The sequence below is a fragment of the Plutella xylostella genome, chromosome 14 (genome assembly GCF_932276165.1).
Source record: "Plutella xylostella chromosome 14, ilPluXylo3.1, whole genome shotgun sequence".
In the NCBI taxonomy this organism is placed as follows: Eukaryota; Metazoa; Arthropoda; class Insecta; order Lepidoptera; family Plutellidae; genus Plutella; species Plutella xylostella.
Window position 1 is genome coordinate 5,332,198 of NC_063994.1, and position 20,241 is coordinate 5,352,438.

General features: G+C 37.3%; 1 protein-coding gene across 1 annotated transcript; it reads right to left on the reverse strand.

Moving 5' to 3' along the window:
• Nucleotides 1-568: 568 nt before the first annotated feature.
• Nucleotides 569-13,839, reverse strand: LOC105398236 (probable cytochrome P450 49a1). The gene is made up of 12 exons (XM_048625486.1): nucleotides 13,733-13,839; nucleotides 12,397-12,594; nucleotides 6,391-6,556; nucleotides 5,110-5,199; nucleotides 4,586-4,702; nucleotides 4,279-4,355; nucleotides 3,792-3,987; nucleotides 3,227-3,374; nucleotides 2,397-2,560; nucleotides 2,215-2,293; nucleotides 1,651-1,854; nucleotides 569-1,315 (listed from the first exon to the last, which is right to left on the reverse strand). Exons 1-12 carry the CDS (start codon nucleotides 13,833-13,835, stop codon nucleotides 1,208-1,210), a joined length of 1,650 nt encoding a protein of 549 aa, XP_048481443.1. The 5' UTR covers nucleotides 13,836-13,839; the 3' UTR covers nucleotides 569-1,207.
• Between the last annotated feature and the right edge of the window lie 6,402 nt (nucleotides 13,840-20,241).

Sequence of the window (20,241 nt, forward strand, 5' to 3'; positions counted from 1 at the left end):
TCCTTTTACGAACTTTTAATTATGCTTTTGCCTGTTATGTACCATTTGTAAGAACTTTACATTACACAGAAATGCACAACAAAATGTTGTAGTCTATACTCACCTTTAGGCAGAGTATTGTGGCGCTATGTTTGTAAAGGTAGAAACATAACTACGCTAACGTAAAGTATCCTACGCCACGTTTGCTTACGCATTATGACGTCTATGAACTTTGTTGATTTGTCCTCGACAGGATAATAAGAACAAGAAGTAACGAAATTTGCATGAAAATATAATAAGGGTGTTGCAAAAATCTAAGTCCAAAAATAACATCAGAATTTTAAAATGAATCGTTATAAGAACTTAAAGCCGATTTCAGCAGTAAAGGGGTTTATAAAATTCAACTGGGTAGGTTTTTGATTTCATATTTATTAAGAAAAATTAAATTTTAAAATTTCGTATGCAGGTGTCCTCGATCGTATGAAAGGGGTACTTCTTAAATTAAATAAATACATGTCTATTTAAAAGAGGGCGCATGGGTAACCACTAATTTAAACATTTATAAGTAGTAAAATATTCTTTATGTATCAGTACTTACATTCAACTATAATACATTCAACACATTTTCGTCCTTGAAAGTAAAATTTAAAATTAAATAAAAACTATCCTTAGCATTTTGCAATATAACAAACGCCTACGATATATCATTCCGCAAATATTCACTCACTGCACAGACTGCTATGCAGTCAGGACTTTTACAAAAAGTTCTTGGATGCAACTAGCGAAGACTCTACCAGAACTAAGTACTCTCTACAAGTAAAGTACATCATCTACGTTGCCTAGTTAAACTTTTAAGGTTGCATTCCGCACAATAAAGATTATTACGTTGAATAACTTATGGTCTAGATAACAAAAACAAATATTATATACCTTCATCACTCATAAAGTCATACAACGCTAGCTTTGCTGAAACCAATGGCAACTAATATTTAAAGTATCGTGTCTTATTCATTAATTTAGGGCTACCACTTGAAGAAAATAATTATTAACACCCAAGACCCGACCCGACTACAAATATCTGTCTTTAAACAAATATTCAAATATCTGATCCGACCGGGAATCAGTCGGGTCAATAGGGTCACTAACCACTACATCTATTTTTATTGAATAAAGGTACCTCCATTATGGTCACCTATGAGTACTTATAGCTAGGTATCCTTCTTGACCTCTATCGTTCAATCATCTTGAGTCGGAGGGGTCCGTTGGGCGTGTACATGGGGTGCACGTGGTAGTCCAGCGGTTCGTGCTGGTACTCCATACGGAACGCTTGCACCATCTGGAAATTATAGTCGTTTTAGAATATACCGTGTGGCCGTAGGGTACAATTTCGTCTCAAAATAAAAACATATTGGCCACGCAATCGAATATCAGGACCGGTAGAGTAGGGACTACTAGGGACAAAAAATTTTTTGGTGGCCAATCCCATTTAGATCGAAATACGTATTTACAGGATAGAAACAATGTAAGGATAGCTGATGATGTTGATGACAAGCAGCATAGCTCGCCTGTCAAACATCCGTGAGATCCATACAAGTTACGGTAGATTTGGCAAGCAAGCTGATTGTTTATTGCTAATGCTCGGTGGTGATATGATAAACCTACTGCTCTCACCTTACAAATAACAGTATGTATCTCCAGCTCAGCGAACCGCCTGCCTAAACACATTCGCTTCCCATATCCGAAGGGCAGCGACGCGAAGGGGTGGTGCCGGTCCGTGGGCCCCCGCTGCAGCCACCGCTCCGGCCGGAACTGAGAGGAAGAGGTGAAATAGTCGTCGCTGTTGCCCATTACGTAGTGCTGGAATATCACTTGGGTCTGCGGAGGGGAAAATTGAAATAGCTTATAAAGTAGATAGATGTAGGATAACGATAGTTAAATTATAATGTGACTCGTGCAGCGGCACGGGTGCAATATCAGAGTAGATAAAAGTAACTTTATTACGATTCCAGATAAATACGGCGATGTGATTGAGCGCGCATTAAACGAGTTTATAAACATCCATAACCCGTGCCGCGGAGACAGCTTAGCTTACGATTGCAACATCGCAATATGTGATTTGATAAAAATATGGTTGACTGGTACTAAGTAAAGTATCTTTTACCATAATGTACCTATTTATACAATACGTTGGATAATTGTTATCTACTTAGGTAGTGATAAAGTAACCAAACTCACCCCTTTAGGTATGTTGTATCCGCAAATAACTGTATCTTTGGTCAACTGTCGGCCATTACCGATGACGACTGGGTACATCCTGAAAAACCACAGTTTTACTTATCACCAAGATAACTACGACAGCTTGTTTTTAAAATATCATTATCAAACATCGGTAAGGTAGAAGTGGGTATCTTTCTCACCTCATAACTTCCTTGACGCAGGCCTTCAAGTAAGGCATCTGGTTCAAGTCTCCTGGTTTCATCTCTCGTCCTTGCAGCACCTTCGTCACTTCTTGGTGGATCTTCTCTTGGACTTCAGGCCGTAGGGACAGCTGGTATAGGATTGATGCCACTGCGTTTGACGTCTGAAAATATGAATATCTTTCAAATAATTGTGGATACATTGGAAGCTTTTAGGTGGCTCAGGCTTACGTGTAATACATGAGAGATGACTGAATGGCAATAGGTATTTTTTATTTTTTTTGCACAAAACGTTCTATTTCCTATAGAGTACCCCAAGGAAGTGTCTTAAGCTTAAGCCCTTCACTTTTCCCCATTATCTGAAGGAAAGCAGGAGCGGTCGTAGGATCATTACCGCTACATTTACCGAGTTAGTTTGTCTTGACGTATTCCACTCACGTCTTTTGCAACTCTAAGGACTCCAACGCATAATACGTGTTTAATCATAAATTTCCTTCACATCATACCGTGTCGATGCCCACGAGGAACATGTCGAGCGCGGCCACGGCACCCACGCGCGCGCCCGCCGCCGCCACCAGGTCCTGCAGCAACGAGCGACTCTCTGCTGATGATGATGATGACGACAGCGCAAGCTCTACGTAACGGAGTGAACTAGGTACATACTTGCCGTGTCAGTGGATAGTAGGAACAAATCAATCTCCTATGGTGTACCCCAAGGAAGTATCTTGGGCCCTACACTTTTCTCATTGTCTTATGGAATTGGATTTCCAAAGACCTCAATATTCCATAGCAGCTATAATGTATCATACATACTGTAATAGATGTCATACCGTGTCGATGCCCACTAGGAACATGTCGAGCGCGGCCACGGCGGCCACGCGCGCGCCCGCCGCCGCCACCAGGTCCTGCAGCAGCGAGCGACTCTCTGCTGATGATGATGATGACGACAGCGCGAGCTCCACGTGACGGAGAGTTACGCTGGGGATGGAAAAGGAGATTAGGTTTATAAACCGTGCTGTAAAAGCCTTTTGACAAAAGACTGACGATATGAAAAGCTGGTTCCATCACTATTTTTCATGAAACATCATGCGTTCGTTTTAAGAAGAGATACTTTAAATATCAAGCGCATGGCTGAGTTTCTTTTGTTTTGATGTACCGATAGGATACACTGGGGTAAGAAGACTTTACGGTTAGGAAACTGTAAGAGCATTGGCTTATATTTATTAAAAGTATAGTATAGCTGAAGCAATATAATACTTAATGCAATCTGAAAAACTTCGGAAACTGACGAATTTTCTGGTCCACGGACTAACACCTAGATCACCCAGCGTCCCGTAGAAAGAATATCTACTATTATACCTCTAAGAAGTATCCTCCATTTCCATAAACCCTTACCTTAGAATCGTGTCCAAAGCAGCCACATATCGTTTGAACATCCTAGTAGGATATATCCGCCACCACGGCGCCCTTAGTTCCAGCTCTCCCACACAGAGGAAGAATGTGTTGACGGCGTCTATGAGTTGTTGGCTCTCGGACCCTTCCGACGCTTGGAAGCAGCCGAGACGCGTGTCGAGGGCTATTAGACCGAGAGCTGGGAATAGAAAAGTTTATAACTATAGCTTTTATTTTGTAACTCGACCGAGAAGACGGGTCGAATCCATTGGAGGTGTGGGGTGAAGCGCGGAAGGAATGTGTCAAAATGACGCGATGCTATTGGTTCGCGCTATGAAGCTCGGTCGCTATTCGTCTATGAAAGCAAGGAAACGAACAGAATCTTCTCTTATTTGTCGTTCATGAATGCATCATACGGAGATGGCCGCCATTTTGTTTTTCTTCCATGATCCAATGTGCTTATGTATGATAATGAAAATATTTTACTTACATTCCAGTGACCATTTGTGAACTTCATTTAGAAAGTCTGCCGGGGTTTCGTTTTTTTCGTCTCTGATCTCTCGCACTCTGAAAATCATGTACATAATTAGTATAGCTATGCAGAAGGGCATCGCAATAACTAGCTTTTTACCTTTTCGGCCTAGAACCTAGACTGAAAGAACCAATTTGGTTTTGTTAATTTCCTCTAAAAATGGTAATCTTAAAAAAAATGAATGGACACGTTTTATTGTTATAAATTTGGATATTTTGCCCATAACTCCTAAGCACTAAGAGCTCTACAGTCCAAGTATTCTCACCTGTCAACAAAAGCGTCAGCGACCTGGCTGACGGGCTCGGTGTACTGCGCGGCCGCACTGGTGCTAAGTGCCACTCGCGACACCTTCGCACGGAACGCCGCCCACTGCTCGCCGTGGCTGGAAGAGAGGGAGATGTGGAGGTGGAATGCCAGCGTTGGATACAGTGTAAGTGACATTGATCAATAAGTTCATAGCTCAGGAGAACTTAGAAGGTAGGTGATAGATGGCTGGAAGAGATGGAAATGTAGAGGTAGAATGCCAGCGTTGGATTTAGTGTGAGTGATATGTGACCACTGCTCGATAAGGTCATATCTTGAGTTTACATGTATTTCAGACAACAAGTATTAAAGGTCTACTCACTAGTTCTCTAACCGTTGAGGTATAGCACCACTGTAGGAGATAGCGTCAGACGCCGTTAGCATGAGAGCTCAAGACCACAGTGTTGTGACGTTGTTTGGGAGAGGCGCTCCAATAGCTTTTTAGCTAACCTAAAGTTTTGTGGCAAACAAATTATAGGTACATACCAAGCAATGACTCCTGCGCAATTTTCTTCGGCGCCGAAAAAGTCTTTCCTCAATGTGTGTTTGTAGTAGTTTAACGATGGCATGGATGGTCTGAAATGAGAAGTATTATTATTATTATTTCGTTTATTTTCCAAAAACATATTATAATAGGTAGATAAGTAAATACCTCAACCTCAATACCCAAGATTTTATTAGATATAAGAAAATATACCTATGAAAAATTAGGAAGGGGAGATTGTACAAAATTATTCGCCACTATTAAAAGGGCTAGAAAGGTTTTAAACTCCGCAAGTCTACCACTACGGCGCGCGCACCGACACACACCTGGGGCCAGCTAGTGTAGGACTACTGGTTCTATAGCAGACTGCTGGTGTGCTAAACTGTGACAACGCTCCCGAAGAAGCACGATGAGAGCGAGAGAGAACGCTACGCTTGCAGAAGTGAACGGAATAAGAAGCTGTGACAAGAAGCTCTTCCGAAGCTTCTAGAAGCGCGTCTTCCACCTACCTGTGAGAAGCGGCGTCTTCTCCGCGGAAGACGCGCTCGACCTCGGCGGCGTCGAACACGAACAGCATGTCGAGGCGGCCCAGCAGCGCCGCCATCTTGACGCAGCCCTGTACCCGCGCCGACACACACCTGGGGCCAGCTGGTGTAGGACTACTGGTTCTATAGCAGACTGCTGGAGTTCTATACTGTTATAAAAGCTGGCATTCAAAGCCACGCGATACGAGCGAAAGGTAACCTAAAGAAGAAACTCGAAGGCCGTACTGCACGCGCACTGACACACCTGGTGCAAACAAGTGTAGATCTACTGGTTCTATAGCAGACTGCTGGTGTGCTAAACTGTGACAAAGCTCCTGAAGAAGCACGATGCGAGCGAGAGAGAACGCTATGCTTGCAAAAGCGAACGGAATAGGATGCTGCGACAAGACGCTCTTCCGAAGCTTCTAGAAGCAGATTGCTGGTGTGCTTAACTGTGATATAGCTCCTAATGTAGCAGGATGCGAGCGAGGGAGACAGGTAACCAAATGAAGTATTTGCTACGCATCCAGAAGCGAACGATTTAGGTATAGCTACGACAAGACTTTTGTCGCTCTCTTCTAGAAGCTTCAGAAGAACATTCTAGATCCAGCGCCGACATCTTGACGCAGCGCCCGTATTGTGCACGCACTGATAGACACCTGGTGCCAGCTAGTGCGCTTGCAGAACTGAGCGGTATATGTAGCTGTGACAAGACGCTTCTAGAAGCTTTGGAGGAACATTCTAGATCTTCCAACCTACCTATGAGGAGCCGCATCTTCTCCGCGGAAGACGCGCTCGACCTCGGCAGCGTCGAACACGAACAACATGTCGGGGCGGCCCAGCAGCGCCGCCATCTTGACGCAGCGCCCGTACTGCGCGCGCACTGACAGGCAGACCTTGTCGATGTGCTGCACTGAGTAGCCGCCTGCGGATGGAAGATACGGTGATTTAGTTGAGAGGTTTAGAGAGGTTGAGGTATACGTTGTAAAAGTGGTATAATTGTAGGAGCTCAAAGGAGGCAACAATTTTTATTCTAAGTTGTTATTTATCACGTGCCTAAGTTTCACTCATAGTAAAATAATATTTAAAAAATCCTAAGAAAGGATATGGTGTATTGGAGTTGTCAAAACTCTCTTCCTCGGGTATTGTTATTCGTTCCTTCCCCACAATAACATTTATTTTGCCACTAGGCCAACAACTAATTTTTAAAAATGAAACCTACATACCTAGTCGCAACTTATGCAAATTCATTAAAAATAGAAATTCAAATTGAATTCCATTCTACTTTCACGAGAGACAGACTCTTTTATAGTCGAAGACGTGAAATAATAATAATAAAATAATGGCTTGATAATTCACCAATGATATGAGTAAGTATTTTAAACAACGTAGGTAAAATATGTTCTGAATAACCTTTGTTCTAAAGTTTTAATAACATTTCCATCTGACTGTACTACCATTTGAGAAGGTAGAGTATCTTGTATCTACACTCTCTAGATAGCTGATACTGTGGGAACCACGTCTACGCCTATGATTTACTGTTGAGTGATTCTGATCTTTCACTAGACTAGACTGGTCTCGCCAAAACTATCAAGGCTAAATATGGTTTTATTAGAAAGTGGAATTTTATGTTAATTCCTCAGTCAATTCGTTTATTAGTGACTAGATTTTGCACGAATTTCCGAAATTAAGAATAAGTTTCAGCGATCATAAGCCCGATAAGCCGTAAAAATAATAATGGTGTTACATAGTAAAAAATAATTTACAATTATGAATAAATTAAGTAGACCGTATTAAAAAATCACATGCATTTAAAGTATGTAACGTAATTAAAGTATCAATCAATACCTAACAAAAAAAAATCATGTAAATCTCCTAACTTTAGGCTTAACATAATAAAACACTGATGACTTAGAAATTCGAGTATTTATTTTAATCGCTTCTAAAGTAATGTAGTGTTGTGTGTGAATATACTCTGTAGTCAGTAAATATTCGTCTTAATAGTTCAACTAATTACAGATAAATACTACATGTACCTAAGTATTTATTTTATAATTATGCCAACATAGTTAACGTGTGAAGGATAACTTAGATAAAGTATACATACAACAATATTGTTGTATATACATATGTACCTAGCAAAAAGGGTATACTAAGACGAAAGGGGGTGACTCCAGAGGTCATTCTAAAAAGCTTTAGTTTTACACTTTTTGAAAAATCGCTAAGAATGTCTCTTAGAGTGTTGTGTACGCCAATTTTGCAACATCATGACTGTATATCGGTGGATTATTATTTGGTATGTCTCACATAATTAAAATGTATATTATTATGTAGTAAAGGCATTTACTTAATTTATAACTAAAGATGATCTAAATCAAAATATCAATATTTTATTTCTGGAAAATATTAAGTACATCATTATTTTCCTAGCTATATCTCAAGTAGGTAGGTAGATATTTCTCTGAACTTTGACTGCAACACACATACTACACAAACTCGTCAGAAGCACAATCAACGTTGGACTTTAATAGAACTTTCTAGTGTTACCGGGAAATCGTAGAAAACTCGGGTCATTATCATTAGCCGCAGCATTGTGGATGCCACTGACATCAAATAAAAATAAACTACCTACTACCTGTGTACCGTTAAGAATATTTTAAATCTTAATGGTGCTCTACTTTTCTAGAAATAAGTATTTAAATTTAGACCTCACTGAATATAAGCACTTACTTTATTTTGTATGTCTGTGGATTATTGTTTTTACAGAGATATGCTGAATCGAGCCATACGAGTATTATGTATAGGTTATTTCTACTCACGTGATAGGTTGCAAACCACTTCGCCCTTTTAAAATGAGCACAATTTCCCTAGGTACTTACATGTACCTTGTAGTACTTACTAAGCTAAGCATAGGTTTTCCTTCATATACTAAGAATATTTAAGGGCACTGTCCTAAGTTCTCAAAAACTCTATTTTTAACAATCAAATATATCTATGGACAAGAGCGGCACTAGACCAAAAACTTGGCGAACACAAAAGAAAGGAAGGCAGATGATGATGATAATTAGAATTTCCCCAAATCCAGATCAAAGACACGACGGTCAGTATTGCTAAAGTTACATAATGTACCGATTACCCGCTTCAGTAAAGAGGCGGAAATGCCTTTTTTGCCGAGTGAAAGGGAAACTGCTTTATTTGTGTCAGGGTTGTTGCACCTTACGGTGACCATGCTTCCACGGTAATTGGGACGGTTTGTTTTTTGCTGTTCATTAGCTGGTGAAGTTGCGAATCTGGTGGAATAATTATTTTTATCTAACTAAATGGTAATCGATTTTATATGTAAGCTAAGTACGGGTTGCTAAATTTTTGTTCAATTGCGGCTCTCTGTTTTTGTTTTGTTGTCTAGGCACCAGAAAAAGCATCATTTATGTTGGTATGTTCATGATTTTTTATTATGAAAGTGTTTGCAGCGGGGAGCTTATGTATCTATTTTATTAACCGTACAGAGAAAATTGTATTAACGGTAGCAGTTACTTGGTTCTAACTATACATACATGATATATAGGTGAAAACTTGTTAAACGTATTTCATATTTAGTCTTAATTAATGTATTCTTGTTATATAGTTAAGTTATCCTATAAAAATAAAATAAAATCAAATAAAAAATATTTGGGGATCACGTCGCAAGCAATTATTTATATTTACTTCAAACAATTTATAATAATTTTCGTTGTAGTATGGCCACAGCATGCTAATTTTCCAGTTGTAACTAAAGTTGCAACAACCGCACTACTGCAGTGGAAACTAGTCGGCTCTCCTGTTGCCAATATGATTTATATTAATTAGTTATTAACCAATTAATAAATTCACTTTATGACTTCTGCTGATCTTTATTACTTGTTAAGCAAACAGTTTTAAAACCACGTTTCTTTGATCACGCTACAAGCCTCGATCTGTAATTATTGTTATGTTATACCTATAGCTAACTGCGCTTACTTAATTTTACTAGACTATAAGCATTTTTTAACCATATTGACATATATTCATTTCCAAAAGTCGTAGAACAAAAGTTGTTCAAAATGACGCCCAGAGTCGCCGTCGAACCGAAAGTGGTTTAGTATACCACTTTTTCAACTGTGTTATGTGTGTACATTGTTGAAAAATATACTGTCAGGCCCTTGGGGAAACTACCTTAATTCATTTTGATGGTTCATATAGGTAAGATGTGCAATTTTAATCGATTGCTTTGAAATCAGTCTGATATGTCGTCGCTGGCGTGCTCGCATGCGCCTGCGCAGCGCAGCGGAACGCGCGTTTTCCATTTCAATCATTTACGCAATTGCTTTTAATTTGTATTAAGTTTCCACTTGCAGTCTTACTAAGTGCACTTGAGTGGTTAACTATAATTCTGTTTTGTACTTTGTAGTTGTAGTAACAATGATTGAGTTGGTTTTATTCGGATCGCATTAATTTAAGTAGATTAGATTTTTATCTTTGTAATGCTATACACAAAATATGGGATTTTCAAATAATGACATTATTGTTATTTAAACATTTATAACTAAAATCTGACTACGGTGTTGGTAGGTTATGAGCAATTGCGTTTTCATAGAATATCTATGTACAATTAGTTATGTAACAGCAAAGGGATAATGTAATACAACATGTGTTCTATCGCCATAGCCCGCTTCCATAGCCCAGTTAACTATTAGATCAGAACAATAAAATTACTACATTTTTCTGTAATCTACTCAACTCTATTATACCGATTGAGTAAAAATTTGTATTATCAGATTATTATGTTATAGCTTCTTTTGTACATACATATTAGTTAATCTTGAAAAGGTTTCCGTATGTTTTCAATATCCTAAACATATTACAAAATACGTTTTGAACAAAAGTAATAAAATTAACAACAGCACTTACTCGTGTCTATTATGTTATTTTAACATTTTCACGCATCTTTAAAATGAGCCATTATGGTCGTATACAAACACCATCATAATAAAATGTATTGGCAAATATTCTTATGCATTTGAAACCAATTGAATACTGACCTTAACATTATTGTTGTGGCTATACCTCTACATTTATATCGGCATAAAATAAGGTGTGTCAAGTAATACACACTTGTATTATAATATTATTATGTTATCATTCATTATGTATTTGATGAGGCGTGTTATTGCGAAACCCGAGGGCCCTGATGGTCCACCGACGTAAGAATGGTTAATGTGACATTGTGACGAAAATTCTGACAGGACAAGGTGACGAGGCTGCTTTTATAGCTGCAGTGGCCATCGGACAGTCTTAATAATTTAATTGATTACCGATTTTGATGAAGACTCTTTGAAAGTTGAATAAACTTTTATCTTATAGATAAAAAATAACGAATAGTTTACGAAAGTGAAAGTGAAACAATGTTTTTTTTGTAAATAATGCTAACTTATTTAGGGCGCCTTCAAATTAGTCGCTAATTGTCGCGCGGCTGCAGCGCTGCAGCCGCGCTGCTGTCAAAATCCATATAAATTTTGTAATTTAAAAGATGCGCGACTGCAGCGCCGCAGCAGCGCTGCAGCCGCGCGACACTTAGCGACTAATTTGAAGGCGCCCTTAGTCTGCTCATAATATTATTTGTAATAAACACACCCATTAGCAGCTAAAAGCGGACTCAAGAATATATTTATGCATAAAAGGAGACTGATGTACTGCATGACAAAAGAGCAACGTAAAAGTCTGGAGACCGCGCCTACATTGCGAAGAAGATTCAAGAAACGAATTATATCAATCAGCAGTTCGCGATGCCATCAAGTGTCCTTGACACCATAATTATATTCCACCGTCACGTGTGTGCATTGTATTATTATATTAAATTGCCGTTGCAGCCATAATTGATGCTGTGGCTGGAATTTAGGCAACATCGTAATTCTGCGCGTGAAGCTAGCATGAAATTTTGATTCTGTGGTGTTTTGGTACAGGTAAGGTGCTCTATAGTAACGTAATTTTGGGACAAACCCATAATATGCTTGGGATATATTTTACATAATGTCGGTACCTACTTATGTACATAATCTAGAGTGGTGAATACCCAGAGTAGTGAATTTTGTTCTTAATTTACATTCATAGGACATTTTAATAGATTTCAGTAATTCTTCCGAATCTTTCTTTCTATGTCGTACCATTTTGAATTTGGGTAACACCATTTAGGTACATATAAAATAATGAATAGTTCTAGTGTCTCTTCTACGTTTGGTTAGCTGTATTAGTGGTTAGTATGGAAGTCACGACTGGCAGACGGCATTTACAAAGAGACGGGCGAATTTATCGCAAAGTTCAACGTTTGATATTTGTATTCACTTGACTACTATAACTGCGTTTATAGCTACTACACTACAGTTTTACGAGTTTCTGTTTGTAAACAAATATTACGTAGTTGCTTTATTACACTTTTTCATTTAAGAGAGTATCTCAGTTGGAGCACAACTGCATTAGTATGTTACATAATTTTACTTTCCGAATTTCAGCCTAGACCCAAACTTTCTCTATAAAACTTGATCAGATCTCCAAAATATATCTATCTAATTCTTATGATGGTGTTCAATTTCACTGAGGTAGTATTATAGATAGACACAGTCATGTGAAAATTAAATAATTCACTCTCGGGCACTGAAAAAATCCACCTTCCAAATATTATGTCACTGGAACTTTGTCATTGCTCGTGAGTGGATAACAACAATACAAACAAAAACTCGCCACCCAACTCACCAATATAAGGTATAAACCGCCAGGTGTTCCCAAGCAGCGGCAGCGGCGCGGGCCCGGGCACCTCTTCCCAACTCTTCACGCCTGCGGGCCGCGCCTCCTCGTAGGTCCCCTGGAGCACCCGCGGCAGGACCGTGGTGGAGCGGGCGCGCGTGGAGTGCACGGGGCAGGACTGGGGCCGCGGGACGGGGGGTTTTGCGGCTGTTGGGGTGGTGAAGACTGTTATGGCAGGCTTTTTAAGATCGACGTCATTTGATTGCCAGTAGGCAACTGTATTAAAAGATGGGCAGCGGAATAATATCTCCGATTGATGATTCCAAGCTTGGAGATTATGTTGTATAAGTGGTCGAAATAAATACTTAATATAAAATAGAGTTATGTCCGACATTCGACGATTATTAAATTAGCTGATGACAATCATTTTTGTGTGAAGGTCAAAATGATTCATCAGTCACCCTTTGAATCAATGACATAATCCTACGTTACGTACGTAAAACGGAAAGATTTGTTTGTACAGTGTGCAAAATTAACATACCATACTCGTCACGTTATAATAAAATATGATTTGCACAAAACCTGCACAGTAGCAGCAAGTAGGTCGATTTAAGAATTTAACCAAGAGTTAAATGCTTACATAGATTTCACAAAATGTATTCAAACACAAAAGAAACAGCTGCTTTAATTTTTCTTCAAATTGTTTTGTAACTTGGAAAGTGGACGGAAATTACTCATAAGAAAGGTAAATACATACCAAAACTGTGACTAAACTGGACAGTTTTGAACAAACAAAACTTTTACATACATTGACAATACGTAGAATTGATTAAGATTTTGTAATTTTTTTGTTTGTCGATAAGTAGAAAATATATATCGATAAGTATATCAGTATTCTGTTTACATTTACATAATATAGCGTAGGTCTTCAGGACTGTTTTTTTTTTAAATAACTCTTTTTTAAAAGGCTTGACATAGCGGTGTGTATTTTCTAACTACAAAATTAAGGTACTATTTTATTAACTCAGCTCAACTCATGTATAAGTTGCAAGTTAAAATCATTTTTCTGCATGCAGTATAAATACCCTATCAGGTATAAAAAAAAAATAAAAAAATCCTGAAGGTCTAATTGCCCTTACTTCTGGTGAACTTTCGGAGCGCTGCTGCCCTATCCACATCGCTGTGTATCGTGGCATTACCATGGTGAAAGAATTTTAATAACAAAACATAGTCACCAGGGACAGCGGAAAGCTATAGATCGCATCCTGATCCATGCTTTGGGAGAGGCCTACGTCCAGCAGTGGACTGCTATAGGCTGATGATGATGAGTCACCAGGGTACTCACCGATCTCCCGGGCGCCCTCAGAGGCCTGGCATCGTGGAGTCGCGGTGGACAGCGGCCGCGTCAGCCGCAGGGGCCACTTCGCCGCGGCCACACCACACCTCATGATTACACCTGTACAACAACAAAACAGTAGTAGTTTATTTAAAAAATAATGACCAATTGAAGACCCGTTGGTCCGATGAGATTAGGAGAGTAACTGGACCATACTGAATAAGTATAGCACAGGACCATTGGACTTGGCATAACATGGAGGAGGCCTATAGCCTGCAGTGGGTTGATATATGCTGATGATGATGATGAATTGAAGAGGAGAGGGCAGACGTTTGAGGAGTAGTGGTCCAGTATATCGTTTCGGGGGACACATATGATGCAGAGCTTATTCCTAGCTGTGCAGCGTGGTATGCTGACAGTGTTATGGGTACATTTGCGTCGGAAGTTTATTGGGGTGGTATTTTGGACTAAAAAACTGTTTGTTTTTGTTATAATTTAGGTATGTAGTTAAGTAAAAATCGATTAATATTATAGTCATATAATCAAATACTAAGTAAGTATATTCAATATAGAGATGAGTCACCAAAAACTACATAAATAATAAGCTAAAATAATTGCCAGAGTACCGTAAGCATCACGCATTGACCTACATTTAAAAAACTCGTTAGAAAGATTGTTTCCATCCGCTGATTTTGTGAACCTAGGTTTGGGTTTGGCTATTCCGACAAGACCGGTTTAACGAGTAGGTAACGTCCTACTTAAATGAGATGAAAAAAATAACCTACATGCACATAAAATTTGTCTGCTATCCTAGCATGGTGACCCATTTAGGTCGATATAGATATAGGTCTATTACTATTACTATTACTATTACTCTAGTACTAATATCGCTATGGATCAGTCAATAAACGTTATCCTATCTTATATGTAAAAGTATACTTTTCGTTAATATCAAAATACATTTTGGTACCAAATTGTAATAAATATTAACCCTGAACTTGAGCATTTAGCAACCATTTTTAATGATCATCTCATAAAAGAAAGTGTTCATGAGTTGCCGTACCGCCCACTTGGTTGGCCAATTCTGGCAATATTCTGACATTGGCAATGAAAATAACTGGTACCTCTGTATTACGTGATAAAGCCGAAGTATTGACATTAAACCATCAAAGAGGACTCGTAATATTGGACTTACATCAGATCTGGCTAATATTTACTTCAGATAAACTAATTATAAGGTTTAACGCCTAAGTATGTATTGCTTGACATTATGTGTTTGCTAAGGCTTATTTTATTTTGAACGTCCTTCTTATACACCCTAGTTTAGGAACCAGGGCTACCCCACCTTGTATGTTTTTACTTATTACAATAAAGATATGTTTATGTTTATAATTTTGCATCATCTTACGTCTAGAAATTTTGTATGCAGTGAAAAAATTGCAAATAAATAAAAAAATACGCACTGGCACGCATTAAATTACGGTCTGTTTAAAAAACGTTCTTAGTCATGTAGTTCCTTTTCATTTAAACGAAATTAATAATATTACTTATGCTCGTACAAAATACAAAACTTTTCAAGTATTTTTAAATCTAAGAATTAACGTAAAATTTTAGGTAATGTAGGTAAATAAAATAAAAAATCCTACCACCACAACTATACTTAACATAAAATTACGTATGTTTATAAAATCGTAATTTGTCATTCTATTTAATATAGACTCTATATTAAAGGTTTTATAAAATATTTAAGGTTCCTTCTTTTTATGTTTTAAGTTAATCACGAATCACAGTAACCCATTGTAGCATATTAATTTATTGAAATATTATAAATAGCATATTAGTTCATTGTAAAAATAACTCACCTTATATTTTGTCCACAAAACAGCCACAGAAACCCACAACAGTACCTACACTAAAAAAATATAAAATAATCTCACTAATCAAACACAACGTTCACTTTTTTCTAAACGACACACCTTTTCTAACTTTCGCGCCACACTAGAACAGAGCCAGTTTTTTTTTTCTCGAGTGGCACTGACTGTGTTATCTTGCAGCCTACCTTCGGCAGACTGGCTATCACTCCATTCAGAAATAGTAGGCTCCAAGTGGCGGGTTTCCATTGCGCGAACAATGTGGTACACATACCTATTAAGGTGAGTTCTGATATAGAACTTCTGATAAAGTACATTTATTTAATGTTTAATTGGTTTTGTGTTATTCATATTCATAATGTTTGTTCGTAATATAAATTAAACTTAATCATGATTTAATTTACTTTCTACGAACTCTTCCGTTTTTTATACACATACTCTACATTATGTGATAGAAAACCTCAAATGTTTGACCAACTACTTATAGTTATCTTATAATTTTTATACCTAGTCTAATTTAATTAGAATTACAGTATTCAAAGTTTATTATCGAAAGGAAGAGGGTCCTGGTCTACAACACTATTAAACAATAACATAACAATAAGTCATAACAATTACTGTATATTTTTGAGCATCACCAATGAAAAATAATAGAATATACCTTATTATATGTCCTACTGTACTTTCCTATGGAACTATCAAAACCAGTTAAACCACTTTCCATAAAGCCAAAGGTGAATTCCAATCCCTCATAATCTTCAAATCATCTTACTGTCGATTTTCAAAGGTTCAATGTCCTACATTAACTATATTTTAGTAAAAATTCAGTTAGATCACTTATGTTATAATTTTTTTTCATACTGTTATAAATATAAAACACAATTAATGTAACAATTTCTTTTTTTATCTTGTTTTGCTGTGAAATCTATCTCAGCCATTAAAAAGTATAATTTTATGATATCAACTCATTAAATATAGACTCCTAATAAAAAATACCTCAATAATAAAAATAGTTTTGAATATTCAAAACAAATTGTGTCAAGGAGATCTTAAAACATATAAAATTAAAGTTTATCCACTGTCTCCAACACAATGTCACTTGTCGAATGCTCAAGGTTCAACAATCCAGTTTTTAACATCCCATTTACAGAAATAAGAGATTATTCACAATTATATAATTAAACTGCTACTCTGTATACTTTAAATTAAGAGGTGTAAATTATGCACTTAAGTATTATGTTTATAATTCTGAAATATTTCAACGATATATAGACTCTACTTTGTTTTTAATACAGACACGGGTAAAATAGTTCCACCCGCAAAATGGGGATACAAAAAGACCCCATTTTTCAAATATTTCATTTAAAATTTGATCTTAATATTAATGTTTTTAGTTGTTAATATCCTGATGCTCTGTTAAATGTTGCAGAAGACGTCAATGATTTTTGCGATTAGGCTTTTCTGAATGTAACTTTTCACTGCCCGTGAGTGTATTATACCTATGTATTTATTTATCTTTAACATCTTTTGGAAACAATGGAAACGTAGTGTAGTTGTATTGTAACCTATCTACTTACGTTACGCTACAGTTCTTAAAAGTATAGTAACTAGGTAACTTCTTTATAATCATGCAAAAAAGTATAAAACACTCGATTTATAAAATGGTAAATTTAATCCATACAAGTTCAAGGTAAATGTATTTTCTTTGGTAAACAGTAAACTATAAATTATTTAGTACACTTGTCTTCTCTCTGATCATTAATATCCTTTCACCTTCAGGTTGTCTTGAAATAATCGCGATAAGACCGATGCTAGTATATAAGTTTTAATCATCTAAATATAAAAATTTAGTACTTTTTATCCACACTGAATGGACACATGTCATACTTGTGTGCATAGCTTGTATGTACCACTACGTACCTCTTTCTCTGTACTGAACCTATCGCTACTGTGCTAACTACATGATACAATATTGAATGTTCCCGTGAAAGATATCGAAAGTACTTTCTTACTTTACTCTCAAGCGGTTACGCATGCGCGACGAACGAAAAGAAAGAAAATCATACTAATAAAAGGTTTGTAATGCGCTTAAATTTGTTTCGTAATACTTATGTACTCACATAGTATGTTAATTACTTGGTTGTATAAAATTTTTCCATTCAAATATGGGAAAACAATTTTATAGAGCATTTTCACCCTATAAACAGCGTTCCATAAATGCTTTATTTTATATTCACGTTTTAGAATTACTTTCATGTCGTTCTTACGAAATCCTTTTCAAAATGCATTGAAAATGATAGTTAATTAGGCCTACTGTGTATAAAGGTATTAGACATAGAGACGTATTTGTCTGTCTATCTCAGGCTATCCATCGCATCTTTTATGTTGGAGTATAATTTACCAAACTATCTACATTTGATATAAGGTCGATTCTTCCATACAAAAGAATTCAACGCGGTGTTTACTTACTTTTGTTCTCGATTACGAGTATATAATAACAAATATCATGAATAGCTTTATTTATTAATTAAAATTCAGCTGTACTTTTTATAAATTATTTCTGCATTTTTATACAAGTTTCACATAAAATATTTCACAATGTTGTATGCAGTAGAAAATTTCTTAAGACAAATTAAAATAACAGCCACTAATGTTTATCTATGAGTCACGACATCTAGCATGCCACTGTTTGTACGGTCAGCAACATGAGATATAGACATTACTATCAAGGTTTCTATCGTAGCTCATGTCCAACCTGCCCTCGCTACGTGGGTCCGTTATCGAAGAGGGATAGATAGATAGACCGTCACTATACCGCGAAGACAGTACAAGATAATATAATATACAAGAAAATCATTATCATCAAAAAGCCATGTTAGGCAACCTAACCTATTCAATATTTGAAATGATGAAACAATTTAAGTATATCATAACATTATTATTTTACTTTATATATTATTATATTTTTTTTGTGACTATATTGTTTACTAAAATAGGCTAAGGACACATTGTTACTAACACATTGTATGGATTTAATAATCTGAAAATAAATTGATTGATTGATTGATTGATAACAAAAGAAAGTAATTTATTTTGTTGACTGTATCAAACGGAAGAAAGTGAATGCCTTCTAGGTAACAGTAGAACTTACTGACCGAGTGATGAACAAGTGAAATAGATGCTTTTGCTTAGTTCTGCGCGAGCCTTTTAGTTTCTTAGGTATGAATTATTTTTCAGTTTCCATGAGCAAAGTTAACAATTGATTAGTACCTACCTACACATATCGCGGGCTTCATGCCGGAGGGGCGTATGCGCAAAAAATCTATTTTGCGTTTTTCATGCCAATCGATTCCTATACTAGTAATACACGTTCTGTAATTTTTTTGAAATTTTCAGTAAACTAGATTTTGAGATATTAATAACTAACATAAAGGCGTATACGATGTAACAATAATTTTGTGTCGTGTCAAACGACAGTAGGACGCATTTAAATAATTTCGCCATGTCAGAGAGGCGTATAGACGGCGTATAAACATCAATGGGGCGCATTCAAATAATTATCGCCATGTCATATAGACGTATGTGCATATTGCTAACAAAATATAATGACAATATGTTTTCACTGTTGATATTGATGCCTAGTCCTTTCAGTCCAGAGTTTTAAATACATCTTCCAATGCATCACGGAACAATATCGGAGAAATTACGTCCTCCTCCCTCACGCCCCTTTGCCTATGGATAAATCTTGTGGCTGGTTCTATACTTGGACAGTAATCGTAGTGTCCTTAGGCACTTCAGCGCCTCGATGTATCGTCAATCTATTTGACATAATAATATCTGCTAGGATGCCAGAACAGCCCAGATCTCAGCGGAGTAAAAATTTTCGTAGTCTACGAAAGCTAGGCACAAAGGCCGATTATATTCTTCCTTCTTCTGTATAATCGGCCGAACTGTGTGTATGTGGTCGACGGTGCTGTAGCCCCCACGAAATCCGGCATGCTCCAGCGGCTGAAATTCATCAAATCAAGTCTCGTGATGACTGTTATAAATGTACATAAACATCTTATTCACGTGGTCAAGAGTGTGATCAGTCTATAGGTTTTTAAGAGCAATTTGTCTCCTTTCATGAAAAACAATAGACCTACACATCTGGGGTTCTGGCTGTTTCGCATGTAAAGCGTACAATCGGGTATGGAAGTCCTTGATCGCTGCGAGTATCTATAGCTTAGAATCGTCGATTTTGCTACGGCTGGTTGACAATTTTGTCATAAGGGTCCCTTCAAGTTGCTTAGCAAAGACATTAATAGCTTCTTCAATCCGCAGTGTGTCAAATCACCGTCATTTTGTTGAGAGCCTCTAGTTCTGACGGAATGGTCCAGCACAAGCCGTTTGGTCTCCCTAAGTCAAAGAGTCTCGCCTGAAAGCTTAGACTTCCTTCCCGTTTGTAACATTGAACAGAACCTATTGCCATCTTTTTGTATTGCATTGATCACGTCGTTGCAGGATTCTTCAATGTCTGTAGTAGTTTCCAATACGTCAAATAAATGTTTAAGCTCCAGCTGAAACCATTCGGACCCGGCAGTGGTCTGGCGGAGACTTGGTCAGAGGGTGGGTTTTATCAGTCGCCGTTCTTAAAGCTTTAGATCG

Bases quoted from the DNA above. Each gene is read 5' to 3' on its own strand.
- LOC105398236 (XM_048625486.1), bottom strand. From the start codon at position 13,835: ATGAGGTGTGGTGTGGCCGCGGCGAAGTGGCCCCTGCGGCTGACGCGG. The intron at 3,988-4,278 runs GTAAGTAAAATA...TTCTATTCCCAG, and splicing joins TCACAAATGGTCACTGGAAT to CTCTCGGTCTAATAGCCCTC. The intron at 1,855-2,214 runs GTGAGTTTGGTT...TCCCCTCCGCAG, and splicing joins GATACAACATACCTAAAGGG to ACCCAAGTGATATTCCAGCA.